Source organism: Homalodisca vitripennis, unplaced genomic scaffold (genome assembly GCF_021130785.1).
Source record: "Homalodisca vitripennis isolate AUS2020 unplaced genomic scaffold, UT_GWSS_2.1 ScUCBcl_1164;HRSCAF=4447, whole genome shotgun sequence".
NCBI lineage: Eukaryota > Metazoa > Arthropoda > Insecta > Hemiptera > Cicadellidae > Homalodisca > Homalodisca vitripennis.
The window spans coordinates 56176-75853 of record NW_025777293.1 but is presented as its reverse complement, the minus strand read 5'-3'; the positions used below and the strand labels follow the sequence as shown (position 1 = coordinate 75853).

Sequence of the window (19678 nt, the reverse complement as noted above, 5' to 3'; positions counted from 1 at the left end):
AGAGATAACATTCATATATTTTCTAAACCTCTTCTGCAACTAATTAATTAAAGTCTTTTCTCTGGGATTTTTCCAGATATTTTTAAAATTGCAAAATTAATTCCTTTGCATAAAGGTAAGAGTTTTTTAGATAAAAATAATTTCCGTCCCATTAGCCTTTTGAGTGTATTCTCTAAGATTCTTGAACGACTAGTTAAAGAACAACTTGTAAACTATCTTTCTAATAATCAAATCCTGTGTGACTGTCAGTATGGGTTCAGAGAGGACAGGAACATTTTTTATGCTCTGTTCGATGTCAATAGGCAAATTAGTGATGCAATATCTAACAACTTACGCATTATTCCAATATTTCTTGATCTAAGAAAAGCTTTTGATAGTATCGATAGAAATAAGTTGATACTAAAATTGGAGTCCATGGTAAGGCGCTTTCTTGGTTCACAAGCTACCTCACAGATAGGCTACAGACCGTGTCTATCTGTGGGACTGAGAGTGATGCACTTCCTGTAGACTACAGAGTTGTCAAGGGCAGTACTTTGGACCCAATTCTGTTTTTGATATACATAAACAATATTTCTAAATTAAATCTGAATGGCAAACCTGTTTTATTTGCCGATGATAGCCTTATTTTAATTAACGGCAACGATTGGGTTGATGTTCGTTCTAAAGCACTATATGACCTTATGGTCTTAAAGAATTGGTTTGATCAAAATGTTCTTTCACTGAACACCATGAAAGCTAAATTTATACCCATTTCTCTCAGGGAGTCTACAGACTATTCTCTAGACAGCCTAGTTGTTTACAGTTGTGGCAGTTATAATAATGAATTTTGCTCTTGTGAAGTATTGAAAATGTCTCGTCTTATAAATATCTGAGCGTTATCTTTGATAAGCGTTTAAAATGGTCTTGTTATATTCAATATGTGAAGAGAAGAACAAGGAAATTCATATTTGCATTCAAACAATTAAGGGAAATTTTAAATGAAAATGAAATTAAACTTGCCTATTTTGCCTACGCCCAGTCATTGTTTTCATTTGGAATAATAACCTGGGGCGGAGAGTACAAAACACTTTTGCAGCCACTGCAGGTAGTTCAGAATACAATTTTAAAGGCCAGTTACAAAAAATGTAGGAGATATCATACTGATACGTTATATAAAGAAACCGCTATTCTGTCAATCCGTAAAATCTTCATAAAAACAATCCTCACCTATATTTATAACAACTTTACAACAATCTTCTCAACAACTTCACATTCTCATAATACTCGATATGCACGGAATATTGGAATTGTTCCAATGCAAATTAGTAAATCCATATCATCAACTACCTCTTTCTACATATTATCCCATCTTCTATTTAAAAATCTTTGTCGATATTTTCCTGATCACCACATTTTCTATTCACCATCTATATTTACGTGTAAGAAACGTTCAAATTAATGGTTCTCTTATCAGTATTGACGAGGCTGAATCAATTATTACGGCTGAATACGGACAGGACTACTTCTAACATTGGCCTTCTCCTCCTTATCTAACCTATTACTCCACTACCGACAATTATGAATGGTTTTATAGTAGCTCTCAGTATAATTGATTTATTTAACTTTACTGCACCATTTTAATCCCCTCAAGCAACCACTGTATATAAGTTAATACTGTGTCATTTCTTCTTGATTCTGGAAATACACCATTCTAGATTGTATAACTTTTAAAATTATTCGCTTAGATTGACATTAGTACAATATTTAATGAAGTGTGTGTGTGTGTGTGTGTGTGTGTGTGTGTGTGTGTGTGTGTGTGTATGTGCACGCGCATGTGTACGTGTGGTGAGCGCACCACATAGTTCGCATGATTTTATATTATTAATAATGACAACAACAAATTACAATCCGTCCACGATTTCGTGGCAGCAACTCGAGCCTACGCACAGGCTTTCTACAGGCCCATGTAGGCTTATTTCCTAGATCACTAATATTTTTTATTAACCCTTTTAACCCGGGAGAAAAAAACTATGTTCTCTTAAAACTGCCACGCCAATTTCATGAAAGTCTCATATAACTACTGCATGCTCACTGCTTTGTTTTTGTACGTTTTTTTATAACAAATTATTTTTTTGATTTCTACTCAGGCTATTGTAATGTTTCTGGTACAAAAATTTGCAGAATTAAATTTTCTAACTAAATAAAGAATTTTAAAGTTTATCAAAGCAATTTAATAATTAGCTATTATATGTTTTTTATGTTTATAAACTTTTAAACATGTTAAAAAATAACTTTTAAGCCTTAAAACTACAAGATATAATAAAAACTTTAGTATGGAGTGCCAAATATTTGTTCTGCATTTAATTAGCTATAACATATCAAAATTTCATACCCTTAGGGGAACAAATAATAATTTTATAATAAAATTAAATTGTTATTTGCCAATTTTTGGAAAATAAAAACAAATACAAATCACTCACCAATAGCATCAAAAGGAGTTCCAATCATTGAACCAATGAAGTTTTTTTCACTATCACTAAGTCACAAAATCTATTTACACATTTTTACAAACACTATTTTATATATTTACAATTTTTTTTTAATGTGGTAGACCTAATTGCAAATGTGTTTGGGCAAACATATTGGATGGCAGCCCTTTTGGCAAAGAGAACAAACAGTTCTAGATCTCTTTCTATTACTCCTGTTACATTTGGTGCTCTTATCAGAACAAACCCAACAAGTTTTCACTTTGTTACTGGGTAATTTTATCAAAGAAGAAAAACGTCCTGCCCTAGGCCTACCCTGTACACCACTATCACCTGCTCCACCAACTGAAATGTTATTTAGAATAAAAAAAGTCAGAGACTTTTAAATAGATGATTTATATTGATTACTAAATCACCAATAAACTACAAAAAACTATAAACACAATTAAATATATATTTCTTGAGCCAATATACTTTATTTCAAAACATGAAATCGGCGGACACTAAATTGTCCGCCCGTACGTTTGGCGAGTAACTAGGCGGACAATATATTGACCGCCCGGGTTATAAGGGTTAATACCTAATGAGTTCAACTTCTTAAAATAAATTAACTGCTACTACTAACGAATGTACAACTAGTTATATAAATAGATTCCTTAACTGTATGTCATTAACTAAACTTATAATTACTATTTAATTTTTACATTGTTACATTTTGTTTATTTTTTTAAGGAGTTTGAATTTTAGTTTGTACACTGTTTCATGTACCAAAATTGGAAATAAATTAAGATTCAATTTAATTCAATTCAAAAACTTTAAACGAAAAACCAGACTAGAGCCTCATACAAGCCATACATCACTGTGAACATTGTCCAACAACTTACACTGGCCAGTGTCGGCAGTATGTACTCTGGAAACACGTTAGTGTCAGTTGAAGGAACTTTCTTCACCAGACTCAGGCATTTGGTCAGAGTATGGAGGGCACTCACTCGTACTCTGTGAGTAGGGTCTTGGATCAGGTGCAGCTGCAACACAATACACCAATTAATTTATTAGTTCTTGTTATAATACCAATTACTTTAAGTTAGAAATGGCAGCAATTCTTCCTAAAGCCTGACTAATTTAGGTGTCCTGTTAAGTTTACTATATTGATTTTTCAAAGTATGGACGGTTAATTTATTCTGTTGTGTAGTAATAAACCACAATTTATGCCCGTAAGCTCAATATATGTCAATACTTAAAATCCCTTATTTCTCTTCCATGTGGCTTATTTGGATTACAGTTAGTAATAAAACATCAAATCTTTAATTTTGAGTCGATGCAGACGTCAACCCACTCCTACAGTTATTAGTAATCTCTTATTTGCTGTCTTATAATCTAGTCATAAATTCATTCAACTAAAAGCTGTATTTATCAGCAGTTGTGATTGTTTACTGAATTCAGACTGGAAGAGCACAGATTCAACAATACGAATCAGAAATTTAATATTCATTCAAATGTAAATCTAATTTTTTTCTGCATCCACCTGTCACTTCCTTACCTAGCTTATAGCATAAATATACTCCTACATACTAAGTGCATATCCAATTTTAAAATATCAAATAAATCATCAAATAAAAAATAACTTTATTTACATAGTCTTCAAGACCAGTAGTAGCACTATTCAAATATAATTATTCCAAATAAAATAATACAGTAAAAAATTTGTCTGTCTTCATGGAAACTGTTTCCAATTGTAACGTTCTTCGAGAGAGTAAAATGGTTGTTCTTGAAGCCATCCTTTTAGATGTCTTCTGAACTGAGCTTTGTTGGTTATCTTCAGTTCGTCTGGTGCGCCAATTTTGTGTGCCTGGTTATATAGTTTGGTTTTTTTTTGTGTGAGTTTAGTTTGGGTTGGAAGGCAGAAATGTCTTACATTTCTAGTGTTGTACTGATGGTATTGCACTCCACAGCTAATGTTTTTGAGTGCTGTTACATAGACATAGGTAACAATTTCCAGAAAATAAATGTTAACGACTGTGAGGATCTTCAGTTCACCGATAGATCTTCAGCAGGCGTGTCTAGGTGGTAATATCCCCAGAACTCTGATAGCTCTTTTTTATAGTTTTAATATAACATATTGTGTTGAATGTTAGCCTTTGTGGTACCATCCCATACAACAATCACGTAGTGTAAGTGTGTCTCGAAAAGAGCATAATATGCAGTTTTGGCTGTAGTTGAGTTTCTTCATCATTCTGCTTATTACAAATAGTCCTGTGTATAGTTTACTGTGGAGGGAATTAATGTGTGGTACCACCCCATACAACAATCCTGTAGTGTAAGTGTGTCTCGAAAAGAGCATAATATGCAGTTTTGGCTGTAGTTGAGTTTCTTCATCATTCTGCTTATTACAAATAGTCCTGTGTATAGTTTACTGTGGAGGGAATTAATGTGTGGCACCACCCCATACAACAATCCTGTAGTGTAAGTGTGTCTCGAAAAGAGCATAATATGCAGTTTTGGCTGTAGTTGAGTTTCTTCATCATTCTGCTTATTACAAATAGTCCTGTGTATAGTTTACTGTGGAGGGAATTAATGTGTGGTACCACCCCATACAACAATCCTGTAGTGTAAGTGTGTCTCGAAAAGAGCATAATATGCAGTTTTGGCTGTAGTTGAGTTTCTTCATCATTCTGCTTATTACAAATAGTCCTGTGTATAGTTTACTGTGGAGGGAATTAATGTGTGATACCATCCCATACAACAATCCCGTAGTGTAAGTGTGTCTCGAAAAGAGCATAATATGCAGTTTTGGCTGTAGTTGAGTTTCTTCATCATTCTGCTTATTACAAATAGTCCTGTGTATAGTTTACTGTGGAGGGAATTAATGTGTGGCACCACCCCATACAACAATCCTGTAGTGTAAGTGTGTCTCGAAAAGAGCATAATATGCAGTTTTGGCTGTAGTTGAGATTCTTCATCATTCTGCTTATTACAAATAGTCCTGTGTATAGTTTACTGTGGAGGGAATTAATGTGTGGCACCACCCCATACAACAATCCTGTAGTGTAAGTGTGTCTCGAAAAGAGCATAATATGCAGTTTTGGCTGTAGTTGAGATTCTTCATCATTCTGCATATTACAAATAGTCCTGTGTATAGTTTACTGTGGAGGGAATTAATGTGTGATACCACCCCATACAACAATCCCGTAGTGTAAGTGTGTCTCGAAAAGAACATAATATGCAGTTTTGGCTGTAGTTGAGTTTCTTCATCATTCTGCTTATTACAAATAGTCCTGTGTTTAGTTTACTATGGTGGGAATTAATGTGTGGTACCCTGTGTTAGAGCACTTGAATGTGTTTTTGTTCTTTTAATTTTCTCTTTTAAGAGAGAGGGCTTGACAGCCCTAACTCTGCCTCTTTAATAAAGGCATTTTTCATTTAATTTAATTCACTTCAATTTGATATTTGACATACGTAATGATGACTCTGTACATTATTATGTTTCATGAAATGTTATTAGAAAAAGATTTTCTGACAACATAACTTATAGAGATTTTCAATGATTTCTATATGTTGATAGAAATTTTAAGCAGATAAAAACAAATTATTTCATAACAATTAAAGACTAAACTAAAAGTTTCATGACTACATGTAAGCTGATTTTATCTAGTTGCCTTTAATCCATTGGCTTCTATCTTGTTTGAAGCCTGTAGGATCCCACATAGGCAAATAAAATGGCCAAAATTACAGCCTAAAATTGAAATTATTGTAATTTTAGTTACAAGTTTTGTAATAAATTTAGGTTTCCATATTCTTCTTTCAAATTTAAGTGTCAAAAAATTGATGTCCAATTTTTATTCTCCTGTATAACTTTTAATGCATGTATAATATTAGGCTATACAAAAAAGATTTATTTAAAAAAATACTAATTGGTTTTTGAGTCCAAAAACATTTTAGGATGTATTATAAATACATAAATACACGTAATTTAGTATATTGAAATCGATCTTGTGGTTAAACTTTGAACTACATGCCACATGAAACACCAGATAGAGGACCTTTTGTTTTATAACTGAATAGTGACATATCTAGAAATAGAGCTGTACTAATCTGTTTGGTTATTGAGACAAAAAACTATTTTGGATGTACTATAAATAGCTAGCTATATTACAAATACGAATTTTGTTTACACCAATGATGATGATACTAACAATGTAGGGCAATATCCGGTCCAGTACAGTGTCGGCAGACGTGTGGCTAGCCAACTCTAGCAGTATCTCCAGACACTGGATCTTGGAATTGGACAAGTGAAGTCCCCTACAACAAACACATTTGCTACATGTACATTTATATGCTAATGCTGATACTGACAATGTAGAGCAATATACGGTCCAGGACATTTTTAGGGAGGCTGGGTACAAAACCAAAATGACTGCACCATACCAGAACATTGAGGGAACCGATCTGCCAGTGTTTATTAATCACTCTGTCCACTAAATTGTGCAGCTCATGTTCACCGTATGAAATCTGGAAGCCAAGAGGACAGTTGACCCTGTCCTGTATATACTAAGTTCCAAATCACCAGAAACACTGAGAAGACACTAAGATAACATGAACAATTAATTGAAGCTATGAATTGTTATTACGGCAATAAAGAAATTTATTTATTACGAAGAAAGCTCAGTACGACTACTGGCCCGACCAATGGCGGAACAAAATAAAAATGGTAGACACCACAATACCTTCTCCCCTTTGTCTACTGATTTTATAATTGATTGAATTAAATCTATTCCTGCTGTGATAGTTGATTTTCTAGGTATGAAGCAATGTTGCTCAGGGTATATTAATAAATTGCTCTCTTCTTAATATTCTGTTAACTGACTGTAAATTACTCTTTCTAAAATGTTTATAAAAAAAGGAAGATTCGAGACAGGTTTATAACAAGGAGGATTTCTTGCATTACATTTTTTTTAATTGGTATTACTTAAATGATAATTAAAATATTTGGGACAAATCCAGAAATTAATGAGGAGTTTATAATATAAGTAAGTGGTTTTTCAATAGCATTCAACGCTTTCCTTATTACTACTACTGATATATCATCACGACTTGCTGAGGATTGTTTTAAGACAATATAATTTATTAAGATCTTTTTCTGCTACAGTTTGTGGTCTAAAATTTTCATGAGTTGTAAATTTTGGTTTAGAGAAACTTTAAAGATTAGAATTTTGGCCACAGTGTATTTGGCAAAATTAAAGTTTCCACCACTGAACAGAAGTAACTATTAAAAATGTTACTTACTTTAACCCATTGCGGATCACTGACGAGCTGGGCTCGTCACGCAGCGGCCGGGCCTAACGGCACGATGACAAGCTCAGGTCGCAAAAGCGGTCTGCTTTTAAATTTCCCTCCAAATAGTTCTGTTAATGTCTGATAGATCGGGCGATCGTCTTCACTTGTCTATTAAGAGTGTTTAACAACGGTCTATGTTTAGAGTTTTCAAAAGTTTTATAAATATCCTACAGATCGCAGTTGTATGTCGAAGTTGAAAAATCATTCATATAAGTTTACTCTCTGCTTTTTAGCGGTTCTGATTGGGTGTTTTCCTCAGTTGTTATTATAATACTTTTGAGGTTAGTGACACTACGAAAAGACGCAGACGTACATGTTGGCGGGTTTAGTCTAGACAATGGCCCGGATGTTGTAATCGCTTCGCCCGAGCCGCTTTATTTAGACCATGATTCAGGCATCATCCCTGCCACCCTGGAACCTTGCTCGCATGTTATCGTTCGTACATCACGGATATCGTAGCAGGCTCATGTTCCATCTGAACGAATACCTTCACAGCTGAATTTTCTAGTATACGATAGCGAGCGATACTGTGACGCACCATTGCTGTTCGTGCGGCCGCTGACCGTAAATTAATTTGTGCCCGCTGGTGCCCACACGCCAAAACAATACGATCCGCAATGGGTTAACAGGGTCTGTAATTAATAAACCTTGTTCTTCTATTTCAATATCTATTTTTGGACTAACCATGTGCTTATTTATTTGTGATACACTCCAATACAGATTTGGATTTATTAAGGAAGTTCCAGGAAGATGGTAATGTTAGATGAGCAGTCTGCAACGATTCTTAATGTGAGGAATTGGAGGGTGTCCATTGCTCTAGAGCAGGTCCAACTGAGGACGCGAGGTGTGGTGGCTGATCATGGGGATCAAGGTCCTTCAAAAGCTATTAGCAACTAATCTCCCATCTCACCACTTGGTGGTCACGAGGATGACAAGGTAGATATTACTGAACCGGATGGAGTTCTAAAGTAATGATGGGAATACACTTTCCGGACTGTCATTTACAACAAGGATTAACCACTAGAGACCTGCAGGGCATGCCACTCACTCACAATGGAGTTTAGCGTGTCATGTAATAACCTTCGGAATGGTTGAGTAGGCGATCAACTCTTACTAATCTTCTGGAAGAGATAGAGTAGGACCGGTTTGCTTGTAGGGAGGATTGGATATTCTACTTCCCCAGATGTGAAGACTGTTCAGGACGTCTGTAGCCCTCAGGTACATTTCTCTATCCTGGAAAGTATCCAGGGTTGTGTTTATACCGGAGGAGGTCTTGCCTGGATCAGCCTAAGCTTCTTGGGCCAATATGTCTGTCCTCCTTTCGTCTCAAAACCATAGAGAAGATGATTGCTAGGGTTGTTTGAGAGTGATCTCTTCTCTTGGAGAGCCCTCTACATCCAAATCAATTAGTATGCAGGATTAAGATGGCGCTAGCAGCAAAATAAGTAGCTATAGGTGTTTTTCTGAACATCAAAAGAACTTTTGACAACACAGGCACTCAGGCCATTGACAATCCAGTCTCGAGACATGATATTGATTGTCTGATATGTGACTGAATAAGGGCCCTGCTCACAAATAGGGTGGTTGCTATTATGGAGCAAGCATCAGTGCAAGGACTACGAAGGGTTCTCCCCAGAGTTGGGGTTGGTTCCCTTTCTCCCCTTTTGTGGAACCTAGTTACATACAACCTGCTTATTCTTGAACAGTAGTGGTGTCTTCGCACTAAGGTATGCCAAATACATTGTGATTCTTGTGAGTGGCAAATTCAACACAATAGTCCTGGAACTGGCCAGTGCTCTGAACATAGTGGGAAACTGGTGTGATAGAATGGGTCTTAGTGTCAACCCACCAAGGCTGTTGTTGCCTTTATAAGAAGATGTCAGTAGGAGGGTATTGGTCCATTCTTATTGAAAGGCTTTTCCATCGAGATAAAGTCTGAGATCAAGTACCTGGCATCATCCTTGATAGGATTCTGAAGTAAGGATACCATCTGGAAAGGGTTGTTGCCATATGGAAATGGTTAATGCAATGTAGATGTGTGGTAAGTGGGTCCTAAGGACTTAAGCCGAGGCGTATTGGTTTTACGTTACACTGATTAGACCTGCACTAATGTTTGGGACTGTCATCTGGTGGCCTAAAAAGAAGTCAGGGTAGAGAAAGCTAATTAGGCTAGCTACTGGAGCCTTTCAAAGTACGCCAAGCGTAGCTCAAAACTGCTGTCTCAACTTCGCCTCCTGCACATTATCATTCGGACTATGGCCAAGAGGAGTGCCTACTTAAATCTTCAGCAGGCAGGGGGTTTTGGTTGGCCTCACAGGCTGTAACAAGGGGCACTACAAAATTATCATCCTGATTTACAGGAATGCTTTGCACTTGTTCTTTGATCAGATGCCTCAAAGGTTTTCCTTCAACAAACCTTTTAGGGATGTGATACCTGATAGAGAGGCTTGGTCAGAGGGAATGAAACCTCTTCCACTAGTGGAGCTTGAATGGTTTACAGACAGCTCTAAAACAATAAGTGGCTCAGGCAATAGGATTGTGGGAATGTGACCATGCAGGGAGTTGGATATCTATGGGTCTATATCTTACAGCTTTTCAGACAGAAGTCACAGTCTGAAATCTGAAAATTACAGTCCACAGCAGTGGAATGTCCTCGTGAGAATCTTCATCTGTGGTATAAGAGTAAGATGACTAGCATTTTCACAGATACCCAGGCGGCATTGAAAGTGTTGGACTCTTGTGTGTTTAACTCTAAACTTGTCTAGGATTGTTTTCAATTTTTTTCTTCCCTTGCCACAATAATAAATGTAACCGTTTGTTGAATTTCTGGCCATGGGGGATCTCTGGGAACGAAAGCTGGCCCTGGCCAACTTGGGCCAAAGTCCAAAATGACAGTGCCTCAGCCGTTCTGTCGTATTACTAGGTCTGAATCCTTTGGGGCTGTCTCGAAGTGGGTTCACACTGAACATGAGAAAAGGTGGAGACTTCATCAAGGTATGAGGATGAAGAGAATGTCCTACAGTCGCTTTCCCCCGGGGTGGCACCTGACTATCTCTCTTTAAATAGATCAATAACGTCTTCTCAGATTGTGGGCCTAATTACGGAATATGGTGTCGCCTGGGTAAGCATCTTTGTAAAGTTGGCATTCACCGGATCCACAAAGTCCATTCTGTAGAATGGACGGGCAGGAGGATACTACTGAACACTTGCTATCTGACTGTTCTACAATAGCAAGGGAGCGCTACACCATCTTTGGTAGTCTGGACAAAGGTGGTGAATTTCTCCAGAAGGACCTGATCAGTTGTTTTTGGCGGTTTTTAGAACTTAGACTAAAAGGATTGTGGAAAATTACAACCAGAAACATGAAAAAGAGATTTTAAAAAATATATGACATTTGTATTCAACTGTTGTACAAAAAATCTTCAACCAAGATTCATGTGACATCTGTCTTGAATTCGAATTTATATTATTTTTGTAAATTTCCGAGTTTTTTACACTTTTTTTGTGATTACATGTTATCTCTAAAATTTAAAAAAGTTTGCCACCATGGTCCAAAATATTGGTAACAATACCAGCTATATTACATTCTTTATCATAAATGTTAATTATAATGTAATCAATAGCAGATTCTGACTCCATTGTGATTCTAGTATAAAAATTTATTTTATATGTTAGGTTGTTTCCAAGATAGACACAAAATTGTAATATAATCCAAAAAAATATTAATATAATTATAATATTTGTTTTATAATAAATTTTTATACTTTAAAATGTAACGCAACAAAATGTTTCAAACTTTGTTAAAAATAATTTAATATTTTCATTATGTGAAGATATGTAAATAAATATCTGTAAAAAAACTCAAATCGTTTTCAAAACACTCCACCAAGCAGAATGTAATGATTAAGTAGCATGAATTATAAGTTTTTTTAAAGTACTCCGTTATCTGCAACTGTCTTCATTAATTTTAATTGATTTTAAAACAGACCAAATATAACAACTTAAATATACATTACCTGATACAAGAAGTGACCAGAGATGTAATTATGACCAATGGATCATCATTTATGCTGCATTGTTTCTCCTCTTTTTTATTTTGATTTACACTCTCTGATCTCATCATGTTGACAATGTTCTTAATATCTTTTTTTAGTCTACAACAAACAAACAAAATCAGAACAGGACAATGCAGATTTCTCTGTTTACTTTAACATCTGTCACCAACAAAAAAAATAACAAAGAAAATACCTTTCAATCTTCTCATCTGGAGACAGTATCGGTGTAGATGAGGAGAATATAAGCATGTAGGACTGCAGGAAAGTGTAGAAATAGTCAGGAAAAACTTTCCCTCTCTCTTGAGACAAGTAGTCTTCCGCCGAGAGTCTCTTACCTGCCTCTCGCTGCACCATGCTGCGTACTAAGGCCTGTAATCAGATATTCAATTTACTACCTGGTCAGGGCATCTTCAATAAACCCAATAAAAATGTGTAATTAAAACTTTTTGACATTTGAAATGAAATAAAAAATCTCTTTATTCATGGCATTGTATACATACAATTTGAATGGCATCGACTGTAGAGCAATAAATAAGAATTAGTTTAGAATGTCACAAAAATGTAGAGATAAAAATTTATTACAATTCATTCTTTTGAATTCAATTCAAAATATTACTTTAAACAAACACAGTGACATACCTACAATGTATTGTTTTTAAAGAGCTAAAAATGTATTTTGAAGGTGGTTAATTAACTTCCATCCCATACAAGAGGTCCTTTTCCCATAAAACTTCTGCCTATGATTAGCAATGTGGGAATCTCTCCATAATAAGATGGGTGATTTGAATTAAGAGTTGTATACACTATTGATTGATAAATAGAACTACTATTTATATTTAAATGTTAAAAATGTACTTTTACAGATTCTAGCCATCCAAGTGCAACATAATACAAATGGCAAGTTTTTTATTGTTAAATTTAATAACACTAAAGTGAATAATAGGTAACTTTATTGTAATCGCTAATTTTTAAACAACGTTCTAAAACTTAAAACATTAAGAGAACAGTGTAATTCATCTTATATTAAAAGATCTTACAAGTCAAGAGCCATGTGGAAAGTGATGCTTCACTATTGCTCAAATAATCTTGGCCTCCTAGAAGTAACTACTGTACAATAGAATCAGGAAAATACCTAGGACTATCTTTGGACTAAAACTTATCTTGGCAACCTCATTTTAATCAACTTAGTCATACACTCAAGAGCAGTCTTTATGTAGCAAAAAAATGACACAAATTAGCACTAAAGTATCTATGACAGGAGTAGTTACAACACAATGTACACAATGGGTAGTTGATCATGCCATTTTGGCATTGTCCAGAAATTTACATCTTTTAATAAAAAATAAAAAAATAATTTATATTATTAAACTAATTGAAAAGTATCTGTTCTAATAAATTAAAAGTAAAAATGAAGTAGTTCTTGAAATTAGAGGTTGGTAAAATTTGGAAAGTCTATTCAGATCGGATTATTGATTAATGTTATTGCCACACATTCTTAACCACAGTTATATAATAATAGTTTTAGTTACTCTTATAGCCTAATAAAATGTTGAATGTTTAGTGTTCAGCTACTCAATTTAGGCAAAATAAGTAGTCTAGGAACAGTGCCCAGATTTTAACATCTGAACATTAACCCAGTTTCAATGAGAAGAAGATTGGAACAGTGAACAGTAGTGTACATTCACAAGTGCAGTTTCAATGACACCGATAGTGTGTAACTAATAGCAACCCATTTTCAATTATTTATGTTTTACATAGTTTTGAAAATATGTATCATATATATATCATAGCACTGTCATCTCTGCTTTGAACCAGTCCCCAACCCAAAAAATGCACAAAACAACAGCAGTTTTGTTGTCTCTCTTACCCTGACACCAGTGTCCTCTATCTTCTCCAGGTGCTTGTCGACAGAAAACTCGCCACTGCGGTACGCCAACAACTGAGAGAAGTCAAACGGAGGCTGTCCATCAGTGAAGAGTTCAATCAAACAACATCTACAATTTTACAAATTCATATTATAATAATACAATAGTTTTTGTTTCATTAAGTACTGAAAATCTTAACACATATTGGGGAGTTAATGCTTTCAGTGTCTGACTATATTCTTCAACAGGCTACTGGCAACTCACTTCTACCGGAGATAGATATTTTCGACTGTAGTGCTCCACGATTTAAGAGCTTGATCATCCCACTCCCATCAGTGAACAGTTTGGAATAGGCTATAACTGTTGTCTTTAGGTTAATCTGAGCTATTTTTGTATGCGTTTAATTCAATAACTTCATTTTGGTAATTCTACTCTTTTTCCTAAATATGGAGACAATGTGTTAATATTTTTCCTCGTATCATGTTATTCATTGCTAATGTGGTTCATTCTGTACGGTTGGAGTTATTTCTTATTTTATTTATATTGGTTGTTTTCATTGTATTGTACTATTATACGGGCTGCTAAGGTGTTGGTTTATTTATTTCAAATTGCAACCAATTTAGTAGTTATTATTTATTTATTTTGGTTGATTTGTTACTCATTAAACATCACTTTGATACAGGGTCTATTTATAGTATTGTTATACTGCTTTGTATGCATTAATATTTGTTATTATTTCATAGAGCTTTATTTGCTGTCATCTGTATTGAGTTTTAAAATGTTATTGGTCACCAAGTGCTTGAATATCTGAATGAATTATCCACGATTACCGGATATGACACCCAGTTTATGTTTATGACATTTATGTACCACTGATCCCACATAACTTGGAAGAGTTAAAGAACAGGATACGTAATGCCATAAGATCATTGACGAAGGACATGATTGCCCTTCATAGAGGAGGAATCTGAGTATCAATGTGATACTGTTCGTGTTGCCGATGAAGGACATATTAAACATCTGTAATCTGAAAATGAAGGGTTTGTAAATGTTGTGTGTAAAGTTTAATAAATATATACATTCAAAATATATATATTCATTTTGAAACACCCTGTAATCCCTTAACAAGAATCTGTTTCATTGCTGGAGACCAATACTAAGTATAAGTAAAGAGTCAAGTTTTTCAATAATTACCAAGTTATTTATCTACTGACAAGCTTCATGAACAGAAACAATAATACCTATTTTTACTAGACAATCTAAAGTTGCTATTAGTTTATCTTTAATTTTTAGTAGAACCCACCTTGCTGGAGAATCTTTAAGAATAGCATTTTCTTTCAGTTTTAAGTGACATTAATCAGGAAAGCACCCTAAACCACTGAAAACATCTGCATTCTTCTTTAAAAACTCAGTTTTTTCTGGGTTTCAACAGTACTATTTGTAATAGGTTGTATCTTTTTATCAAATCTAAATCTACACATCTGTAGACCTAATATTGGATTTGTTTCAATACTACAAATCTAACAACAATCATTGTATTTTTCTTCTCTAGCTTCAGTTGAACTGTTCCCAAGGGTTTAAAAAAAAAGTTTAATACTGGTTTTACTTAGTTTATAGTTTTTATATATTTTATTCAACAAATAAATGTAGATAATATTTATTTCGACCCCACTACCCAATTTTAACCCTTTCACTACCACTTTTCAATTTTGAAATTTTGATTTTAATTAATTCGTTATATCAAATTATGCAAGAAATATTTTTTTCAGATTTTTTTTCTAACGTTTACTATTTTTTACAGACGTTTTTTAATTTTTTTTGCTGGGACATATGTGTCCCAGTGGTATATTAACACGGGACACATATGTCCCACTGGTAGTATACACAAGTATGTAATTGGTAACAATAAGGTAAATAATAATTAGTAATTTATTCAAAACACGTGTTTATTACAACAAATAAAAAGAAAAATCAATTCAATAAATTGCACAAATACGTGAAGAGATACATTTTACATAATTAAGTGTGATTATATTGAAAAACACGTTTTACAAAGTGGGAGGTCACATTCTGCGCACATGGTTTTTGTTCGTTTTTCTGTCTGGTGATCCGAGCAGCGCTTGCATCTTCTTCTGGTCTGTCCTTCCACAGGCAAATGAGTACCGACGTTTGACATTGTTTTCACTCTCTTTGATGTTCTTCCAATGCTAGCTCTTCTTTTGACTGAAGTATTTGTTGATCCTTCGGCGAGCAGCTGTTCCGCTAGAGGCACCAATGAACGTCAGAAGAGACGTTTTCCTGTGTTGAACTTCTTGGTGCAAAATCCATGCGTTGACAACTGATGTTAGAAGAAGTTTATAGAACACCTTTTTCCACCATTTTTTTTGACTTCCTATCAAAAATCGTACACACCTACTTTTGATCAGAAATATCAACTCCTCCCATTATTTCATTGTATAAAGCAATAGCTTCAGGGCATGTAACATCCTTTCTTTCTCCATTTTGTTGCATTCTCTTGACTGTTGTCACAGTGTCTGAGTGTAAGTTACTCAGGACAACAAACTGCTTAGAATCCTTCCATGACACTGCTACTACACCTTCCCTTACAACATAAAAATTCACTCTCATATTTTTTAAGTTTATTTTCAAACTTAGACACATTTACCCTGTTCCCGATGCAAGTTGCGACACTAGGATGGCGTGTTTCACATAACAATTTTGACCGAGGTGAAAAAAAACGATCAAATGACAGCACAACTTTCTTCCTTGTCACCTCTTACAGTTGACGAAAGTTTGCCCACAACTCTTTCACCTAATGAACCGTCCACCATTTTCAAGATCTTTACCTGCATAAACATTGAAGTCATAGCAATAGCCAGTGTCAGAATCGTACCTTTCCCATATTTTTATGCCCTCTTTATGGGTTTCAAGGGAACATATTGTTTCATGGTCGACCTACCCTTGAACTTAGCCATTGATTCATCAATGCTTTGAAATGTTGCTTCTGTTCTTGCCTTAGGAAAAGTATGTTTCAAACAAGAAAACTAATTCATCTACATAATAAGTCTTGGTAGCATTCTCAGGTTTGTTTGGCAGGTTGAAGTACAGCTTCGACATCAACAACTGAAACCTGTTTCCTTGATATAGCTTTCTTTATAGCTACATTTTCCCATGGATTCTTGCATGGACCAGTAGTCAGATATGTTTGGTAAGCGATTGTAGCACATGATGAGAACGCAGCCTATTACAACCATTATTTCATGATAATTTGTCTTAGCTATATTTTTTTTTCTTTTGTTTTTGTAGTATGTATAATCTTTCATTTGTGCAGTGCGATATGTACATGAAAAGGCTTTTAGGGAAAACTTCCAAAAATACTGTCATTTCCTTTGAACCTCTGTTGATTTTAGCTAAAATTATAGGCCTAACTTTTATTGGCAAGGATTTTCTAGGTTTAAAAGTTTGTTTTACCCTTATTCCAAATGATTTTTGGTCTCTCGTTACCTACAGGCTTATTTTTACCTAGTTCCGTTCTATTCTTCTTGTTAGTTTTCGGCTGGGTACCTGTTCTTTCACCAGAATCTGCAGTGGCCTGATGACTGTTATCGGCAGTGTCAGGCTGGTTGCTAGTTCCCTCGCCAGGATCATTAGAAAACCTGCCCACCGTCATCAGCATTCATCAGGTTTTTGAGCAGCTGGATTTTCAGAAGCGTCATCACTTTTTTCGGAAGAATCAGATTGGTGAACGTCATTATCACTGTCAGCAAAAAACTGTTCACATTCACTTTCAGAACAGTCAGAAGGTTTATAGTCAGGGTCTTTGTCGCTATCATACATCAAATCACCTTCCGAAGGTCTATCAGGTTCACTTGAAGGAAAACTCTAGCAAAACTACTTATGTCTTTACTATTTAAATGCGACATTGTCCTACACTACCACTGGGACGTATATGTCCCGCACCGAAACACCACTTGGGACACCTGTGTCCCAGCACAAAAAAGACAAGAATATGGCAAATTAAACAAGTTTCACTGAAATAAATCAATAAACAAATTGATTGCATATACAGTACGGTTATCTGTAGCTATTAGGGACACAAAATAACTCACTATATTGAATTTAAACAGTCACTAGCAAAAACAACAACACCATAACCTCAAAAGTGCAACCACATGGTCAGAACAAAACAACAGTGAAATAAAAACTGAGTGCTCCAGCAAGTTATTGTGCCAATACAGCAAAGTGAAAATACCCACCTGTAGTGACTATTACAAAATTGCCCTCAAATTTAGCATCATTTAGTGTCCATATTTTTTTTTTATTCTCTCGGGACATATGTGTCCCAGTGGTAGTGAAAGTGTTAAATCAACATACAGGGTGTGGTAGATAAGTAATGAGACTGGCCGCCGCGCGGCACCCCAGTCGCTCGCAGTGCGGTCTCCACCTGCAGGTCACGTGGTGGGGGATCTGAGCTAACAGTAGAACCGGTTTGCAGTCGCGTCGTAGCTCTGGGGCAGTGAGGGTAGAGCTTCGCGTATTACGTTGCTTGTGTGCCCGTGACACTTGTGAAAACGCTGAAGATGGATCGCTCGATAGAACAGCGGTATGCAATCAAATTTTGCTTTCGCTTAGGCAAAACTGCTTCGGAAACTTTTGCTATGATTACGGAGGCTACAAAGAGCACGCCCTATCAAGATCTCAAGTGTTCCGGTGGTTTAATGAATTTAAAAATGGGAGGGAATTCATTGAAGACATGGAACGATCTGGACGCCCTTCAACGAGTCGTGTGGATGAAACGGTGGTCAAAGTGAAAGAACTCCTGGACTCCGACCGTCGGTTAAGGCTCAAATGATCGCTGATGAGGTCTCCGTGAATAAATTTACGGTTCACCAAATTGTTACGCAAGATTTGATGATGAGGAAAGTTTGCGCAAAATTGGTTCCCCGAGTGCTCTCCGCGAACAAAAGCCTCGTGACCTCCTATTTGACCCGAATTGGAGTTGAAGTTCTGCCACAGGCCACCATACAGCCCTGACATGAGTCCTCCTGATTTCTTCCTATTTCCGAAGGTAAAAATATGCCTGAAGGTTCATCGTTTCGACGATATTCCGAACATCCAACGTGCTGTCACGGGAGGCATTAACTGGGATAACTCCAACGGATTACAGTGGGGCCTATGAAGCTTGGAAAACGCGCTGGCAATGTTGTGTCGACGCCAAGGAGGGTACTTTGAAGAATATTAACGTTTTGTACAAATCGGATCAATAAATTTGTTTTTCTAGACTGAGTCTCATTACTTATCTACCACACCCCTGTATTTACCCGTAATTGTAACTTATTTCTAAAACTGCTTTTTTGAGTCAATAGGTGATTTTACTTGATTTATATTAAAAAATTTTAATTTTAGTGAGTGACAAATTTCATAAGATTCAGAATAAAAACCTATTTGTACATTTGAAGACTCATCATTTTCATCAACATGAAAATAATCCTTTTAATCTTCATTTTACACATATTTGAAAAATGTGAAATGTGAAATTTGAAACATTGTTTTACATAAGCTGGGTAACTTTTGAAATTATGTTTTAACCTGCATTTACCACACACTTTATTAACTTTAACTTTATACTTTATTATAATTACTGGGTCTGTCATTTTCTTGCTTGAGCCTAAACTTTTGATTACTTTCATAAACCTTTGTACTACATTTAAAGTATGATGAGTGGGACTTTCAGATGCAGCACTATTTAAAATAGATAAATTCTCTCTTCAATTTCTAAAGTGTTACAGACATTTAATATCTTATATAAAGTAATATCTTCTTTAAGCAATTATATTTGGGTATATTTATTAAATATTCCAAGAATTATTTGTGCTTTCAGAATGGTTTATACTTATTTATCAAACTCACATGATTCAATCAATCCTTTCAGATTTGTTGAACAACTAAATTCTGTCAG

At 35.3% G+C, this 19678-nt stretch overlaps 1 protein-coding gene across 1 annotated transcript in view; it reads right to left on the bottom strand.

Moving 5' to 3' along the window:
- LOC124371258 (phosphoinositide 3-kinase regulatory subunit 4-like) overlaps positions 1-19678 on the bottom strand; it is a 77348-nt gene that overhangs the window by 33307 nt on the left and 24363 nt on the right. The window contains exons 7-11 of the mRNA XM_046829593.1: positions 13722-13848; positions 12048-12223; positions 11816-11953; positions 6659-6764; positions 3350-3490 (exon numbers count right to left, since the gene is read on the bottom strand). Of these exons, the coding sequence (XP_046685549.1) occupies positions 3350-3490; positions 6659-6764; positions 11816-11953; positions 12048-12223; positions 13722-13848 (688 nt within the window). The remainder of the gene's footprint in view (positions 1-3349; positions 3491-6658; positions 6765-11815; positions 11954-12047; positions 12224-13721; positions 13849-19678) is intronic.